At 41.3% G+C, this 18212-nt stretch overlaps 1 protein-coding gene across 17 annotated transcripts in view; it reads left to right on the top strand.

Annotated features, from left to right (window-relative positions):
* The window catches only part of PPFIA2 (PTPRF interacting protein alpha 2), a 258382-nt gene that overhangs the window by 179792 nt on the left and 60378 nt on the right, over positions 1 to 18212 (top strand). For all 17 annotated transcript variants that reach the window (XM_033162610.1, XM_033162595.1, XM_033162597.1 and 14 more), the window contains one exon: positions 8332 to 8448. In XM_033162610.1, the coding sequence (XP_033018501.1) occupies positions 8332 to 8448 (117 nt within the window). The remainder of the gene's footprint in view (positions 1 to 8331; positions 8449 to 18212) is intronic.

An 18212-nucleotide genomic window follows, 5' to 3' on the forward strand; every position in this document is an offset into this window, starting at 1 on the left:
AAAACTGTCTGTGGACAAACACCGGCTTCCTTGGCCTGAAAGCGAGTTGAGCACCACACCCCATAGTTGCCTTTGACTGGACTTAACTGTCCAGGGGTATTTTACCTTTTTTCCCCATTTACGTGTCAGAGGAGGGGAGATAGTGTGAAAAAGTGCTTGTAGGTTCCCAAAAGACAGTGACTGCTCCTGTTTGTGGGCAACTTATTCAGGGTGGCTGGGCACTGTGGGAACTTCTGGGCATATGTGTCATGGAGAAACATTTGAGGAATCTGAGGGATGAGAAAATCCAAAGTTTTAGTAAGGCACTTGCATTTATTGGGATGTGGGGAAGTCCTGTTCATCTCTACATAAATAAATACTTACTTTCCTTAAGTGTCACATACATTATATATAAACCACTTTGAGGTTTCATTACAATCAACTGGCATGTACATGTTTGCAAAGCTAGCTTTCACTTTCAGGGCAAGATGATATTCAGGCACGCTTCTCCTTCCTCTTCCATACAAATCCACCCCCTCTTCTCATCAGCATGCCTATGTGGCATTATGCAGATGCTGACAGTAATGCTAATTGTGGTTACTTTTTACCTGGTTTTGTAAATCAACTTCAGCCCCGGGTAAAAGTATCTGTGCTGTGGTGCAGCTGGCAATTGTGTAGAATAAGTGGTTTTCACTAAGATTTTATTCCACGGTTCTAGTAAGAGTGTCTGCTGGAACTCTATCTGAGATGGAATCCTTTGTTTTTAAAGAGTTGAAGCGGAGAGAAAGAAACCCATTTTGGGTAGAAAGGTGCATTATAGCCTCCTTTCACCTAAGAAGAGGATGAAAAGGGCTTTGTGGTTGCTGAAAGCAACATCCCAAAACAGTTTTTGAAACTCTGAAAGGCCTTTTTCCCTACCTTTTGTTCCCTTAAAGTGCAACTTGCACTAGTGATAAATGCCATATAAAGCCGTCCTTACTGCAACGTAGTATCTTCCTGTGGCTGAAAATATTTTGATTGCCTTTTCACAACACAGATGTCATATATGTGCTATTAAACGAATAACAGATCGAAGAAATAGACCCCCTGCTGTTGAGAATGGGAAATCTTGAGTGCTTCAGCATTCAAGTCATCTCTTCAGCCTTAACCTCAACATTTAACCTAAGGTGCCCGCCCCCCCCCACACACAACATAATATTAAAGTAGTTTGTGAGAAATTTCTGCATGTTTGTTAACAGAATCAGAATTTTAAAAGGTTCTCTTGCTTTAGCTTCCTATCACATTGAAGCAGCACACATTAGACTGCAGGTTCTCGTTAACACTGCATTAATTTGCATTGCAATTGTGAAGGCACTGGAGGAAGCAGTTCAGACTTGTTTGCGAAGCTTGAAATGGGAAGGGGGGTCACAAATTTGATAAATATGTAAAGAAATCAACTTCACTGAACTTGGCATGTTCCATCACTGGCTAAGAAAGTAGGCATTTACAGTTTTCTGGCAAGATGGTGTAGCCACAGCCTGTATACCCTTGAGCTGAGATGAAATCTATCTGAGAAAATACTGTACATGATACTTTTGCATCAAGTGTGCCATGTGGCCATTTAAGCATTGTATCAGTCTGTCATTATGACCATAAGCTATCATTTGGCATGTTGCCTCTCAACCAAAGAGCAAAGGCAAGACATGTTCTGTTCTGGCCCAGAGGTTGCCACCATAAATGACATCCCATGGCAATTTCCAACCTAAAAATAAATATATAGAACATCTATTGATACAAAAATCTTAGGTTTCAGTTTTGGAAAAATGATGGTGATCAGTTTTCTTGAAAATCCAGTTGTCTTTGCACACATATTTAATAATAATAATAATTACTAATAATTTTATTATTTGTACCCTGTCCATTTGTACCCTGGCCACTCTGGGCAGCTTCCAGCATATACAGAAACATAATAAAACATCAAACATTAAAAACTTCCTTATACAGGGCTGCCTTGAGATGTCTTCTAAAAGTCAGGTGGTTTTTTATTTCCTTGATATTTGAAGGTAGGGAGTTCCATAGGGTGGGTGCCATTATCAAGGAGGCCCTCTGCCTGGTTCCCTGTAACCTCACTTCTTGCAGTGAGGGAACCACCAGAAGGCCCTCAGAGCTGGACCTCAGTGTCTGGTCTTAACAACGGAGATGGAGATGCTCCTTCAGGTATACAAGGCCAAGGCTGTTTAAATGTGAGATATCCCTGTTAGATATTCAAACAAAAGTAGGCTATTTATCTAAATAAAAATAATGTATATTTAGATTTTTTTAAACCCACCAATTCTAAATATATATCTTTCAAACTGGATGTGTGAGCAGGCACCCTATTTTTAAGTGAGAAAGTGGTGACTAATCAGATTAGAAATGAATGAAACCACACTAGGAGCTGGAGAATTATTGTTATTATTCAGAAGGCTTGAGTATAATTTGTACCTAGAACTCAGGAGCAGAAATTGAGCAAGCAGGCTGTATCCTAAATGCCAAATATAATTTGTTTGCATTTATTCCGTCATTATTATAGTCTTTGCTTACAGAATCATAACATTTTAGGACTAGCTAGTCATCTTTTTTAGCTTGTATCCAAGCACAACATCACATTATGCTTTGTGCCTTGAATTTTGCAATGCAGTTCTCCAGCGAAGTCAGTTGTACCAAAATGTATACTTGCATAAAGTGTGCATATAAATGCATATATTAGTGGAAATAATATGCAAACACACATTATGCATACAAACTGCATCCAAGCAAGTGTGTAGTAAGAGAAATTTGCACTAAAATGCTGGTGAATTTTCATGAAGACTTTAAAAATAAAAGATGACAAACTATTTGGAAATGTGGTGAACCAAACTTGAAATTGGGAAAAATGAGAAATTGAGAGAAACAAAAATGGACAGATTTTCTGATCCCTGAACGTGACATGCGAATGTGGTCATTTTGTGTTATTTGCTTAATACATGGTGGTCACAAAGCTGGCAAAATCTACATTTTTACATAAGCTTATGTTCCAAGGACAAAGGGGGATCCTTCTCATCCCAGCTTCCTCTCAAGATTTTGTTTGACTAGTATAGAATTGAACATATGTGGATAGATGCTTTCTCAATTATCTGACTCTTCAAGGCTTTAGATGCAGGATGGGGGTCTGACACAAGACATTTTATTTAGCATTAGCATCTGTGTAGAAGAAATCTGTTCCAAAGCAGGCTAAGAAGGAAGCCTGATTTTGAAAACTGTTTGCTGCAGTGAAACAAATATAGTTTCCCACTAGATTTTTAATAGGATGTGGAACATCTGTTTGTAAATGTTAAAGTTGTTAGAGTTTGTCAGGAAAACAAGCTTGAGTGATTAAAGGTTAAGAGAATTTGGTGTGGGAGGCGAGAATGAAACCATCGACAGGAAATGTTCTGCTATACTAGGGTACCACGCCAGGGCTTTCCTGGGGAGGGGGGATGTCCTGCTTCAGGCTGCACACAGATCAGAGCAGCAAGACTTCAACAGGGGCAATCCAAGATGTAAAGTCAAGTAGAATTCAAAAGTAATAATAATAATAATAATAATAATAATAATAATAATAATAATAATAATTCATTTATACCCTGCCCATCTGGCTGTGTTGCCCAAGCCACTGTGGACGGCTTCCAAGACATAAAAACATAATAAAACATCAAACATTAATAGTAACAGTCTGATCCACTATAAAAGTCACGATAATTTTAAAACAAACAGCATATCAAACAAAGCAACATTCAACAATCCATCGGAATCTTAATAGTAAACGGTAAAATTAAACATCAGCAAATAATAATTAAACAGTTCAACCACAATAAAGAATTGCCAGTCTATAATCAATAAAAGTAACAACAAATCATAATGCATAAAATACCACAAAACATACAAAACCATGTAAAACGGTGGTGGCCAAACTTGGCCCTCCAGCTGTTTTTGGACTACAACTCCCATCATCCCTAGCTAACAGGACCAGTGGTCAGGGATGATAGGAATTGTAGTCCCAAAACAGCTGGAGGGCCAAGTTTGGCCAACACTGATGTAAAAGGATCAAATTGAGAAACAAAGAAGCAATACACACACACACACACACACACACACACACACACACACACACACATTCCTGAATTCCTCTCTTCCCTGCTGCTGCTGCTGCTGCTGTTCTCAAAGTCATAGTCTGCTGAAAGGCTAGGTGGGGCAAGGCAGGTGTAAATGTTATTGCCTGCTGAGGAGCAGGAAGTCTCTCTCCTCTCACAGGGGCAACCCAAGAAGCAAGGTTCAGAAACAGTCGGAGGTTCAAACATGGCAAGCTCAGTGAACAACTAAGTGGCAGTGACCCATGAGTCAGGAAGCTGGCACAAAGATGTCGTTCTGGTACTCCATGCCTGCAACTGAAGGCTTTTAGAGCTCCATCCAGAACACAGCAACAAGGCACCCATGTTGCTTACAGATTTGGCCTTCTGCAACAACTAGCTTCCTCACGAGTATTCCTCAACTGGCACTTTGGAATCTGGTAGCCGACAGAGCCTTATCTTGAGGCAGCTGTGCCCCCTAGGGCTTGGTATCTGTCTCTGAATCTGAAAAGGGAAAGTAGGATTGCCAGTTTCCCTGAGGGCCCTGGGTGCTTGCTTAACACAGGGTGTTCCTCTGAGAGCTCTACAGCCTAGGCTGTAGAAGCGTCTCCACCCCCATCGTTCTGCCCAGACACTGAGGTTCAGCTTTGAGGGCCTTCTGGCAGTTCCCTCACTGAGAGAAGTGAGGTTACAGGGAACCAGGCGGAGGGCCTTCTCAGTAGTGGCGCCTGCCCTGTGGAATGCCCTCCCACCAGATGTTAAGGAAATAAACAACTCTCTGACTTTTAGAAGACATCTGAAGGCAGCCCTGTTTAGGGAAGCTTTTAATATTTGATGAAGCATTGTATTTTAATATTCTGCTGGAATTATTATTATTATCCTCCAAAGAATACCCTTCCAACCGGGAGCATGACTGGGGGATGTGGGGCCCCGTTGGCTTCATCTCCTCCCTGACTCCTTCTCTTCATGATGATGGTACCCCCCAATGTTTTTGTTCTTCCACTAAAATTTAGCAGTAGCAGTGCCAGCAATGCCTCAGGGAGGTGGTGGTGAGCCTCGCTGGGTGGGCAGGAAGTGGCAGGGCTATTGGTTGTGGCTGCAGGTGCCAAGCACAGTCACTGCCCCCGCCCCCTGCAAAGAACCCACAGGGCATAGCGTGGCTGCCACTGTTCGCTTTTCCTAGAGACACCATTTTGCAGAGTAAGTGCTTGTACTTTTGGTTTTTCTTTTTTTAAAATGAAGTAAAAGCATATTTTTTGCCCCAAGTAAAAGAGAATTGCAAATTAACAGGGGAGGTGAGATAAGGTGTTTTGAAATGTTATACACACCTGACAAACCTTCTCTGAAAATAGACCTTGACCTCTTTACATTTTTACTATACCGTTAATTAAATTAAACCCTTTTAGTACATCCTAGACAACTGATTTAATTGGAAGCAAATTTCAATCAAGATAATTAGACTGACATAATTTAATCCTTTTTGCTGACTGATGTTTTTAAATGGAAGGAACATTAAGGGGGAAAAACAGCATTGGATTTAACTTGGATAAGAAGCCGATCTATATCATTGCCATGTCTGCTTTTACTAATCAACCACCACCGCATGTAATTTCTTTTATTTATTTCTGTTCCATAAAGTAAAAGCATAATGCATAATGCAGAGACTGAAATATTTATTATAATGAAAGAGGAAGGACCTTGGTTTGAGGAATAGGGTTATTCTCTCCCATCCAGCTCATCAGGAGTCACAGTACTTTGGCCCAACCACTAATCTTTACTTGCAGATGGGCATGGCTTGTCCATAACAGCTTCTTGGGCTAAATCAGGGGTCCCCAAACTAAGGCCCGGGGGCCGGATGCGGTCCACTCACCTTCTAAATGTGGCCTGAGGATGGTCCGTGATTCAGCGTGTTTTTACATGAGTGGAATGTGTCCTTTTATTTAAAATGCATCTCTGGGTTATTCGTTGAGCAATGTGACCAGTCACTTTAGATATCCACCCTGCTGTGCAACATTTAAGCAACCCACTTTTTTAACTTTATTAATCCTTTGAGCTGTGAAATGGTTGCATGTAATGGCATATTACATTATGAATATATTATGTCCAATTTATTTCTCTTTTAGATTTATTTCTGCTTTGGATAAAAAGCGATAAAGACAGTTTATAAATAAATAACATGTAGCATTACTATCGGAATTTCACGCTCACCAAAATGAATAACAGCTCATCTGACCTAGATTGCTTTACCGTTTCCCAGTATTATTATTTTTTACTGTCATCATTGCAGCTAAAATGCCTAGACACACTTTGTGATCAAAACTGAGGCAGTGATTCAGCACAATTCAAACATTGCCCTTTATTGTCTTTCTATGTCCTTTATAATGTGAGTATTTCCTTTTCTAAAAGAAGAAAATGGAAGGGTATAAGGGGCCTGCTTACAGTTAGATCTAAATTGCATATGACAGCAACAGTGTGGACATCACTTTCCCCACTTCTGTCACCTCCTCCCAGTAGTGCCAAACTAAGCGTGATGTGTAATGTGACATTGTGATACTCTACTTTCCCCCACCTCCCTTCCTCCTCATTGGCTTCCACTTGCAGGGGTTCAGGACCAATCAGGTCGTGTCACAAAAGTTGCTTACTTAGACATTGGCAGGAAGTTTTGAGTTGGCAGATGCTACAGCCCTCTTCAGGTATGGCAACCATGATGGCACTGTGTGAGTAGATAAGGGATTCAGGCAGTGCTTTTTTCTGGGGGGGGGGTGCAGGGGTACGCATACCCCTAAACATTTTGTGAATCTAGCAGGAGAAGAAACTTAAAAACTTTTTTTTAAAAAAAATTAGTTCATTCTCTAGCACGGTGAATCGTCAGTTCCACCCCGAATGGCTGCCTTTTGTCCATTTACTGTATTTATTTCTCCTGATTTTCCCAATTGGTGATTTTCTTGAGTCAAAATGAGAGTACCCCTAAACTTTTTTGGGGGGGAGGGGGGAAGCACTGGACTCAGGACTATGTCTTTTAGCCTGATGACTCAAGGGCAGCTACCCTGTATTCTTCTATAACTGCTGCAGTGGAGAGCCGTTTTTTAACATATCCTCAATTGTGCAAGGAACCCCCCAAACTGGACAAGGCTCCATATCCCAAAAGTTATCTGAGAATATGGAAAGACAACAGTGAGGGGAGGCATGGCCCCACAGCCTATTTCAGCTGGGTTTGCTGCTTTGCGGTTGTAATGTATGAAGAAGGCATATGTGTCCCATAGCATAACCCAGTACTGCTCTTCTAACCCAATAAGGATGTGTTCCCAACTGGTAGAAATCAATGGATGTTATTGCTTCTTCACCACCACTGAACAGTTAAATACAATTTTTGAAAAATATAGAGGTATTTTGGAAATTGAAGTTCTGGTCACGTCTGTTAGAAGCAACCTTGTGTAAAACTTGTACTGAGTGATCTTGCTGATCTGAGTGTCTATGAGAGCAAACTATTTCAATCTACATATACTGTGGGTTTTTTTTCTGAGTATGAGACTTGCGAACAGAAATTGGTATGCTGAAATAAAACCATGCTGGCTTCTGTGCTTTTTGAGGAGTTTATGTAAAGCGCAGTATCATTAACAATTTTGCTGATAAACCTATTAGGCTGATGGTGTGCTCTATTCTCTTAAAGGGTTTGATTTCATCTTTTTCCTTTACAAAGCATAGCTGTGTGGGAAGGGGGGGTGGTCTCAATTAGGAATATGGTACAGAGAAGATGAGTTACCCCTCTTTGATCTCTTTTCCTTTTGGAAACGGCCCCTCGGTGCAAATGTTTTCCCCAATTGATAAAACATATTGTTAAAAACTCTCCCTGACCACGGTCTTGATCCATATCTGCTCCCCCACCAACTCTGGCTGCATTTTACAGAGGGGAAAATATGTTGCAAGTTCCAATCATGGAACTCCTGCATCACGCTTAGTTTGACCTTTCATAATCACGTAAACTAGTTCTTTCAAATGCATAGCTGATAAAGGCTTGAAGGAGGATACAAAATTATAGCATTTAAGGGTGATGAAGAAAGATGATAACAAGATGATAACATCTTTAAAGATTTTTTCCACATTTAGATTTGTAGCATATTGATACAATGTGAAGTATAATGTTAAAATATTGTCACATTGCTGCTTAGAATGCTGTGTATTCATGCTCAAGGAATGAAATTCTTGCTTGCTGTTTATTCTGACCTTAATCTTAATTCTTTTCTAGATTCTAGCGTTGCGTGAACAAAATGCACACATTCAAAGGAAAATGGCATCAGGGGAGGGTCCTACTGACTCAGAGCTTATCAAAGGAATGGAGCCTGGACAAAAAGTTCATGAAAAGGTATAAAGTAACAGCTTCCCTTTGAGAGTCTTCGTCATTTGAAAAGTTCAAATCAAAGCCCACTGCTCTAAGATCCCAAATCCATTTCTGCCTTCTAAGATGAACTTAATGTGACAAATAAAACCTGGCACCTATGCAAGATGAGCCGCTAGTGTATTCTGAGCAGTCTCTTTTTTTATGCCCTCCTACAGAAATTAAAGCTGCTTCTTTCTAATTAAGATAGTAGTAAAGAAGTTCCATACAGCATCAGGTCGCATGGCGAGGCCCTGAGCCCCACACCATTTCTTAGATAATGAAACACACGGACACCAATATTTTGGGTTAATGGTATAAATAAGGCCACAACTTTATTGGTTACAGATGTGAGAGGTATTGGCTTAGGCATTGGAACTGAACCGACTATATCTGACTCCTGCCCGTCATGCAGGTAATCTCATAAGAGTCAACCACCAGTAGGGCGAGTCCTGTTGATGTACATCAACTGCGACCTCCCCCAGGGTCCCCAATGGGGTCATGGCATGGCCCAGGCTTCGGACAGAATCCACAGCCCCAGATCCCTTTTAACGGAATACCCTTAAAGAGGAGGGGCAGGTGAAGGCCACAACCTCCCCTCCCATAAACCAGATTTACCAATGCCTAACCGCCAAACCTTACTAAGTTGTGACGATTGCTGCAAGGCAGGCAAAAACCACATGGCTGGTGCCAATTTGCCAAGTGGGAAAATTCCTATTTAGCCCCCACAACAGGTGACCAACCGTGGTCCATGGCAAGGCCAAGATAGTGAACACATGAAAACAGGGTGGGAGGGTGGGAGATCTGACACAGGAGGAGAAGAGGAGACTGAGCCCCAGCCACGCAGATGTTTAAATCAGGTAAGCCATGCCCCCCAGTCAACCAGATTGGTCGGCCGTGGGGCGTGACGTGACCGGGACTCCCAATGATGCAGGCGGCATTGCCACGCCCCCCGCGCGCTGTACACGGGGAGAGCACGAGGCCTGCCTGCAACCCCACCCCCCTGGGAACTTCATGCATAAATGAACTTCATGACCTCATTAAGCTACAGAAAGGATCTATTGTGATCTAAGTGCTGACGCTGCAAACCCTTTTGATAGTCTAAAGTCAGTGCTAGGAAAATCAGCCTTAACATGTGGGGTTTCCAAACAGTCCCTCTAAAGCTGGCATGGACAAACTTGGCCCTCCAGATGTTTTGGGACTACAACTCCCATCATCCCTAGCTAACAGGACCAGTGGTCAGGGATGATGGGAATTGTAGTTCCAAAACAGCTGGAGGGCCAAGTTTGGCCATGCCTGCTCTAAAGGGTTCTGCCAATATGCCTTAAACTGAAGCGTTTTAGCAGTATGTCTAATGCAAAGTCAATGTGTGAGATTTTCAGCCGTTCTTTATTCCAAACATATTTTAGAAATAAATAAATAAATGTTTCTTAGCAGTTGAAAGACAATTTTAACATTCCTCACAAGCAATCTAGGGGTGGAAGGTGATAGAAACAATTCTACTTGCACTTCTTATAGCGGTGGTGTAAAAAATAATAATCAAAGCTGTTTTGTAGTAGCTTGTCATCTTGGCAGCTTCTACTGCATTTTGTAACTTTCTAGTTGCACTTTTGATATCCACTTCTTGTCATGTGTAGATAATTTTTAGTGCAAGAATGGAGCTCTTCAACAAGGCGGGGGGAGCTCTTTTTCAAGTTGATCATCTGCATATTTTTATGCAAGGAAGTTACAGAATTGTTTGTGTGTTAATACCATGCAATACTTTGGAACGATGGCAAAGAACTGTGGAGTCTTCCTCTGAAAGACACTGCAAGGCAGTTCAGGGAAGAGAAGTATAGGGAGCTATCACTGACCTTCAGAGGTCGATTATAACTTGGAGAAAATTTGCTTCAAGGAACTAATGCTATGATTTTGTGGTTTATTAAATATAGTCATTATGCTTGATGTGTAAAACATAGGTCAAAGGCTTGATCCTTGGCCTCCGAGGATTTACATTCTCAACTAGAAAATCAATACAATTCTAGCCCAAATTGCAGCTGTTCATAACAATATGGTTTAGTCTAAGAAGCAATGCATACACTGCCTGTGTTTTCGAATTCTTTACTTCGTTCAGTGGATGGTTATTGATAGACTTTACTGAAAAACTATGTGTGCATGGAATTTGATCAAAACATCTGCTTGTTTGGCACATAAGATAGGCAAAAGGACTTACTAGGAATGCAAAATGGACAAAGGAGAGGTAAGGAGTCCCAGGTGTAATAGGCATTGGGTGGGGAGAGGGTGAAAGCATCTGAGAATTATTTTGAAAAGTTATATCCGAAGCAATAATGTGAATGGTCCACAGAGAGATGTGTGTGGAATGAGATGTGTAGATGTCCTGATATGTATGTTGTGAGTTGTGGGGGCAAGGGAAAAAATATAATGTGGTCTAGTGGTACATTTTTTAATTTAGTGATTATAATAGTGGACAGTAGAGAAGACTGGAATGATTTCGTTAGTCGCACAATCTTACCACCTTGGGAAGGGATGTAGCTCAGTGGTAGAGCATCTGCTTTGCATGCAGAAGTTTCCAGGTTCAGTCCTTAGCATATCCTGGCAGGGCTGGGAGAGAGCCCAGTCTGAAATCCTGGAGAGCTGCTAAGCTAGATAAAGTAAAGATCTGGCTCAATATAAGGCAGTTTTTTATCTTTTATTCATGATTTTTCGTCATCTCTGCACTCTTCAGTTTGGAAGACAAGTCGTGTTGGTTTATGTGCTTTAAGACAAAAACGATAGTTGTATTTCGTTTTCATTTTGGTTGGCTTGTAGTGTTTCTCTTCTTACCCACCTAAAACTCTTAAAACCGGAGAGAAAATAATATTTTACTTTCTGGATCGCTGTTCCAGGAACAGGAGATGTAGCCTCAGTTTGGTTGGGTGTTTTATAATGTTCACATTTACGCATATTAAATATTAAATAGATTGAGATATTAACCTCAATGCCATAATGCCAGGCTGTTGAAGAACTAAATGTTTATCCAACAAAATAAAATAAAAGGTACATGATTATAAAATAGTGGAAAGTTCATTAACACTGTGTCTCTTTGATGTAGATGGTATTTGTAAGTTTTTAGGTTTGAGAATCTTAGCAGGAATATGAGAATCCAGAGATGGGGGAATAACTAAGAACCTCTGGAGAACTAAGCATAAATAATGCATCCCAGTCTTATGATCAGTTAAATCTTATTTCCAGCTCAGGTAAGCATGCATAGGATTGCAGCCTTAATATTATGGCAGCTTTATTCACTTTTATTCACACTGTAAAGCATTGCCAAATCATAAATATGTTTAAACAAATTTAGGAAGTATATTCAAATGCAAGAAAATACACATCAGAAACTACAGACAAATACAAAAGTCAATCTTGCAGTTCATGAACCTGAAATATCACTGCTTTATCCTCATCTAGAATTTTTCTCCCATTACATTGCTAATATATGCAATTCCTCCCTCCCTCTGTTCTGGCATGTTTAATTTTAATTTCTTAGTATCCAATGACATTCTTGCTCATTTTGATAGGTAATTGGGGGCTGCAAAAGAAATTTTAGCTATATACGTCCATATATTGAGCCTTCATCTGATTGCAGATACATTGTCCATGCAGATACCAGTTTGCAGTTGCTGCTGTGTTTTGATCTAGGGAGAGAGAGGAGAAATAGCACATTATCCGTGTGACTTCCTTTTTCTGGCAATTTAGGAAGGGAAGACCATGATCATGCTTTCCTCTTCTTCTCTTCACTTACAAACCAGTCTCAGTTTGATAGCGTGTGCTGGTTGTTTCCCCCCTGGACCTCTTCCACATTTAATCTCCATTGCGCTTTGTGGCACAAGTTCCCACAGGGTATTTTTGAACTTTGATTTTCTCCATGGCATGCCTGCTTTGTTGTAGCTAATACCATCACTGATATCAGATTTGCTTGATAACACTTTCATCTCTCTCTCTTTCTCCCCCGGGCTATTACTATTATATTTGGACAGCTATTAAAGCTCTTTTCCAACAAAGAACTCTGCTGCGCTTCCACCATATATGGGTGCTGATTTCAGAGCTGTACCACATTCTCGAGACTTGCTGCTGCTGCTTTTTAGGGTGACTTAGAAAGGGGGGGAGACGTGGGTAGCACTGTGGGTTAAACCACAGAGCCTAGGGCTTGCTGATCAAAAGGTCGGCGGTTCAATTCCCTGCGACAGGGTGAGCTCCCGTTGCTCGGTCCCAGCTCCTGCCCACCTAGCAGTTCAAAAGCACCTCAAAGTGCAAGTAGATAAAAAGGTACTGCTCTGGTGGGAAGGTAAACAGTGTTTCCGTGCGCTTCTCTGGTTCACCAGAAACGGCTTAGTCATGCTGGCCACATGACCCGGAAGCTGTACACCGGCTCCCTCGGCCAGTAACGCAAGATGAGCGCTGCAACCCCAGAGTCGGACACGACTGGAGCTAATGGTCAGGGGTCCCATTACCTTTTAGAAAAGGGGGTGGGGATTGGCACAATGAAAGTGGCTCCCTTTCCCCTTTTAAAAAGCATTTAACCAGCAAAATTCTTGTCAGTATGATGAGCGGGAGTGGGTAGTAATATGAAGCCCATAAATCTCAGACTATTGCCCTCCCCAAAGTGGTACACATATTTATGATACACAGCTGGCGTTTCTCTGCGTAGGCAATACCTAACTTCCTAACATTGCTACTCTTTTCATAAAACGTTTGCTCTCTTTTTTTCTATTTTTATCAATCATACCATTTTATATTGTGTTATTATAAGCTGCCTTGCACATTTCCAGGAAAGGCAGTATATGAATATTAAAATAAATAAATCCATAACATGTTGATACAGCATAAATAGTGGCCTGAAATCTTCTCAAGGTGAGGTCTTTGTATAACTCTTTGACTGGAACCACACGTGCTGTAGATTGTTACAGTAAAGTCTTGTGGGAGTAAAATCGCCTGTACCACTTCAGATTGCAACCAGAGGAATGAATATACACATACACACAAACACACCCCTTTTTTAAAGGGAAATTTCCCTTATTCCGAATAGGATTCCTTGCAAGAAAAGGGAAAAGTTGACAGTTATGACATACTCACATATGTGTTGTTAACATGCATAATAACCACACATTGTGCACCAGGAGAATGTGCACATATTCCTTCCATGAAGAAAACAATATGCACATTAACCAGTCATTATGCATAATCTCCAACATGCCTTGAGGAATATGCATATCTCAACACCATTTTCTATATTATCCAGGCAATATGCACATTCTTTGTTCAGTAGGCATAGAAACATGCCTCTTTTTATTTCTTGTTAAGGCATCTTCAATTTGTACTCCCCAGACAGCTTCTGGCCAAGGCCGGATTTAGGTTTGATGAGGCCCTAAGCTACTGAAGGTAATGGGGCCTTTTATATGTCCAGCTGTCCTTTGTCAACAACAAATTGTCACTGTTTTTTGTGTTGAATATATGCTACGTGGTAATTTTGGTATCTAAAGCAATATGTACATAACAAAATATGTATTTTATCAAAGTAATTGTTGAACTGAAATACAATTAAGTATATTAATACTGAAAAAGGAAGTCTATTAATAGCGAAATAATTATTAAGATCTAACTTAAAATGATTTTTATATGATTATTGCTTTTATTTTATGGATCAATGGTCTCGTTAGATAGTAAAATTAATGTTAAATTGCTGTTTTAGGGGTTGTTTTTAAAAGTCTGGAACAGATTAATCCATTTTGCATTACTTTCTGTGGGAAAGCGCGGCTTGGTTTTGGAATGCTTTGGTTTAGGAACAGACTTCCGGAACGGATTAAGTTTGAGAACAAAGGTACCACTGTATATAGAAATGAGCAAACCAGTGATATTTTAGGAAGCAAGCTAGCAGGCGGGGCCCATTACTTACATCATGGGAACCTTACAAAACGCAAAACACTGTTGCTGTATGTAGGTTTTATTATATTTGGTTTTTTTATCTTATACTAGCTGGCCCGGCCACGCGTTGCTGTGGCTGATTTGGTGAAATGGGAAAGGGAGGTGCAGTGGAAAAGTGGAAGTGTATGCTTACCGACACTTTTTCTTGTTGAAGTTGAGGATGTGTGGTTTCCTTACCAGCTCTGCAGATGCTTTAGGCGCCGCCATAAATGGCGGACATTTTGTTTCCGGGCATCCAGACTCTCCTCTCAGTGGAGACGGAGTCCCGGAAATGACCAAAGTTTTTTTTTTTGCGGCTGACTCCGCAGGCGCTACAGCGGTCTTGTTAGTGGAGGCGGCATCGGAAACTGCTTATCCGGCTGGCTCTACAGCCGCTACTGCCGCCACAGCAAATGACGGTAAGTTTCGTTTCCACCCGCCCTGGCTGATTCATAAGTGGAGACGGTGTCAGAAACTTGAAAGGTTTGAGAGTGCCATTTCCACCCATCCTGGCTCTGTAGGTGGCCGAGGTAACACCGCAGATGGCGGAAGCGACGTTTTGTCTCGCTTTTCCTCCCCACCCAATGGAGCCATGGCCACCAACCGCACAAACGGTTGTTCCTGCCTGCGTGGGTGTACAGCTGCCGCTGGAGACAGCAGCGGCGTGGACCTCTATTGGTTGGAGGTAGTGACATAGTAACAGGAGGAGGAGGGGTTTGAGACATTTTTAGTGTGTTATGCTGCGTTCCGTTCACTGGAGGGCGCTGTGTTTTGGCACAAAATCCAATTTTTACCTGGGTTAGGTGTATTATTTTTGCAATCTAATTATGTAAGATCCTTCCCATATGCCCATGGAATGTTGTGTCCAAATTTGAATGGAATTGGTCAAGCGGTTGCGGAGAAAGGTGGTACAGCACAAACACCCACCTTTTACGATTTTATATATACAGATTTTGGAAATGTACATCTAGTTTTTTCCCTTTAAATTTTTTGAGGGCCCCAAGAGAGTGGGGCCCTAAGCTATAGCTTGTTTAGCTTATACATAAATCTGGCACTGCTTCTGGACCACTACCTAATTTTACATGGCCTACAATATATACCACCATCCTCAATCAGTGAAACAGCATGAAACACTTTTTGTCACTTGGTCACTCCGGTCTTCTGACATGCATAGAACCCATAAAGTGGCCAGGAGAACACACCACACTGAAAACCCAGGATGCTGAAAAGATACATAATCAGATTTGAGTTTTGTATATGAAATACTAGGCCGCTGGGGGTTTCTTTTAAGTGGAGGTCAATGAAAAACTGTATATAAAGCATTATTAACCCGCAGATAAGTACTAATAAAATGAACTGGGCTCACAATCCAACACAGCTCTTCTTTTTCTTCCCTATAAGCAGTATTAAGTGGCTGTTAGCCAACATACAATCATATACAAGATCGCAAGCTCTTCCAAGTGTCATAACAGATTGGGCAACACAAAAAGCAGCAAAAGTAAGCTAGACTTTCACCAGTAAGAGGAATCTACTCAGCTCAGTTGGCCTATTCTGAGAGACAGTCAGCTTTGTTGTTTTTTTTTAAACAGAATTTATTGGCATTTTCGTAATATAACACAAACCCAACCCCACACCTACAAATACAAAAACAAATACAAATACACATAATGTCAGGATTCTTCTTCTTATTTGTATATCTTACAAAAAAAAAATTCTACTTCTGAATCTTGACGTTTGACTTCCCCCGCCTTTTCACCTTCGGTTTTAAATCAATATACTATTTCCTTAACAACTTTTCTCTATAAAAAAATTTAACTTTACTTAGAAATAACACAATTATCTTGATCTTTTTATTATAACCTAAATCTTAACCATATATTCTTATAACTAAACTTATTTCTTCTATCCTTTATCATGCTGCTTTTAACTTAAGATTCAATATCTCCTTACTTATTTAAAATAAACTTATAATTAACAGACTTCACACTCCGATTTCGGATACCATGACAGACCATTTGGATTATACATTTAATACTTCAACCCACTCCCCCTCTGTCCATTGTCTTTTTCTGTCTTTCACCAGAACCGGATCTCCAATTATCTTCTTCTGAGTGTCCACAGATCCAGGCATTCACAACAAACCTAGCATCGAGCTTCAGGGTGTTCATCACTTCCTTTCTGGGCTCCTCCGTACCTTTGTACCATACTTCTTCTTCTTGTAGAAATCTTAATTCCATGTCCCTTGCCCCCGAGCTGCCACCTCGGAGTCTGGATATTATAAATTTTCCCGTTCCAGGGCTGCCACCCCCAGAAATCGGTTCCTTTTCCCGGAGTTGCCCAGCCATTTCGAACCATCCTTCAAGCACCCCTCCCAGCTCTTTGCCTAGGTTTGATTCCATTGCATAAAACTTTTGAAAAGCCTCCTCTGTGGAAAGTGAGTCCTTTTTATTTATAATTCCACTCAAAACTTGCAGTTTCCGATTAAGCAGTTCCAGCTTCAAGACAGTGAGCATTTCCTCATCCTTTAAACCAGAGTTCAATACCAGTGCAAACACAAAGTCCAGCATTTTAGAAGGGAGGGTGAGTGTCAGATTTCAGTTCCTGTCTCTTCCTTCCTTTGTTTCAATTTTTTCCCACGACAGTCCAAGTCGTCGCCATTTCTCCGAAGCCGGAGTATAAAGACCAAAACTTCAAATGGAGATATTTTTTCCCCAATTAACCCCCAAAGGGAAATCTCAGCAGTCTCAGTTTTCAAATTCCAGATACTTTCTATCGATTGTTGTAGCAGCAGTCACTTAAACGGTTAATTTCTTTCGCCTCCCGAAGGGAGAGAGGCGGGCTGCCTTTCTTCTTTCCCCCAGATCGTTCCAAGAATACAAAGAGTCAATCAAATACTCACAGCCACTGGGTTCTTATCAGCTCGTTAAAGACAGGTAGAACTTAGACGCTCATCACAGGCTTTGTCGCCGCATTTACATCCCGGTTGGGGCATGTCCCCTATAGCCCGGCTCCGTCGTCCCTTCACCCCCACTCCCCCTTTACAGGGGGAGCGGGGGAAGGGTTCGGAGCCACAACGGGCACAGCCGGGGAGCCCAGGGTGCGGGACGCTCTTCCCGCACCCCAACCGGAGCCCCGCTTTGCGGTAGCAGGGCTCCTAACCCCCGGGATGGACTGGGTGCTTCGCAGCCGAAGCAGCCCACGACCACCCGCAATGGCGTCGCCGCCGGAAGTCGAGACAGTCAGCTTTGAAAGACTCGGTTAACCATCCCTTCTTCCAGCTAGGGGATCTTGTGGAGGCAAACTGTTTTAACTCGGTGCTATTAGGGACATTGGAAAATCAACACAGAGTGATGGAGTGCATGTAAGACATTTAAATTATAAGTTGATTAGTTAATATGTTTTATCGTCTTTGGTGGCTGTTGAAAAAATAAGTTATTCACTGTAGTAGGTGTGCTTGTTTGAATGCCAAATTATTAAAAGTGCTTGCCTAGGCTCTTAAAAAAATATAATTCTTAATTTAACAAAGCTAGTACTACATCATCAAGTCCCCACCAGTTGTTATAGTCTTTTAATTAACTGTTTGCATGGCTCAGCATATCCTTTGAAAGAAAAAGAAAATGTGCTTCATTTGAAGACCAAATTAGCTGGCACTGGTCTACAGCAAATCCATCCCGCAGCTGCCTATCACAAATAGTTGGCCAGCTGGGGCTATTGCAGGACAACATGTAGACATTGGCCATGCTGATTCATAAATAGGTTCCCTTTAACAGGACAGCAGCATAGACTGTAGCCATGTGTCCATGTTGGCTGTA

The sequence above is a fragment of the Lacerta agilis genome, chromosome 10, assembly GCF_009819535.1.
Source record: "Lacerta agilis isolate rLacAgi1 chromosome 10, rLacAgi1.pri, whole genome shotgun sequence".
NCBI lineage: Eukaryota > Metazoa > Chordata > Lepidosauria > Squamata > Lacertidae > Lacerta > Lacerta agilis.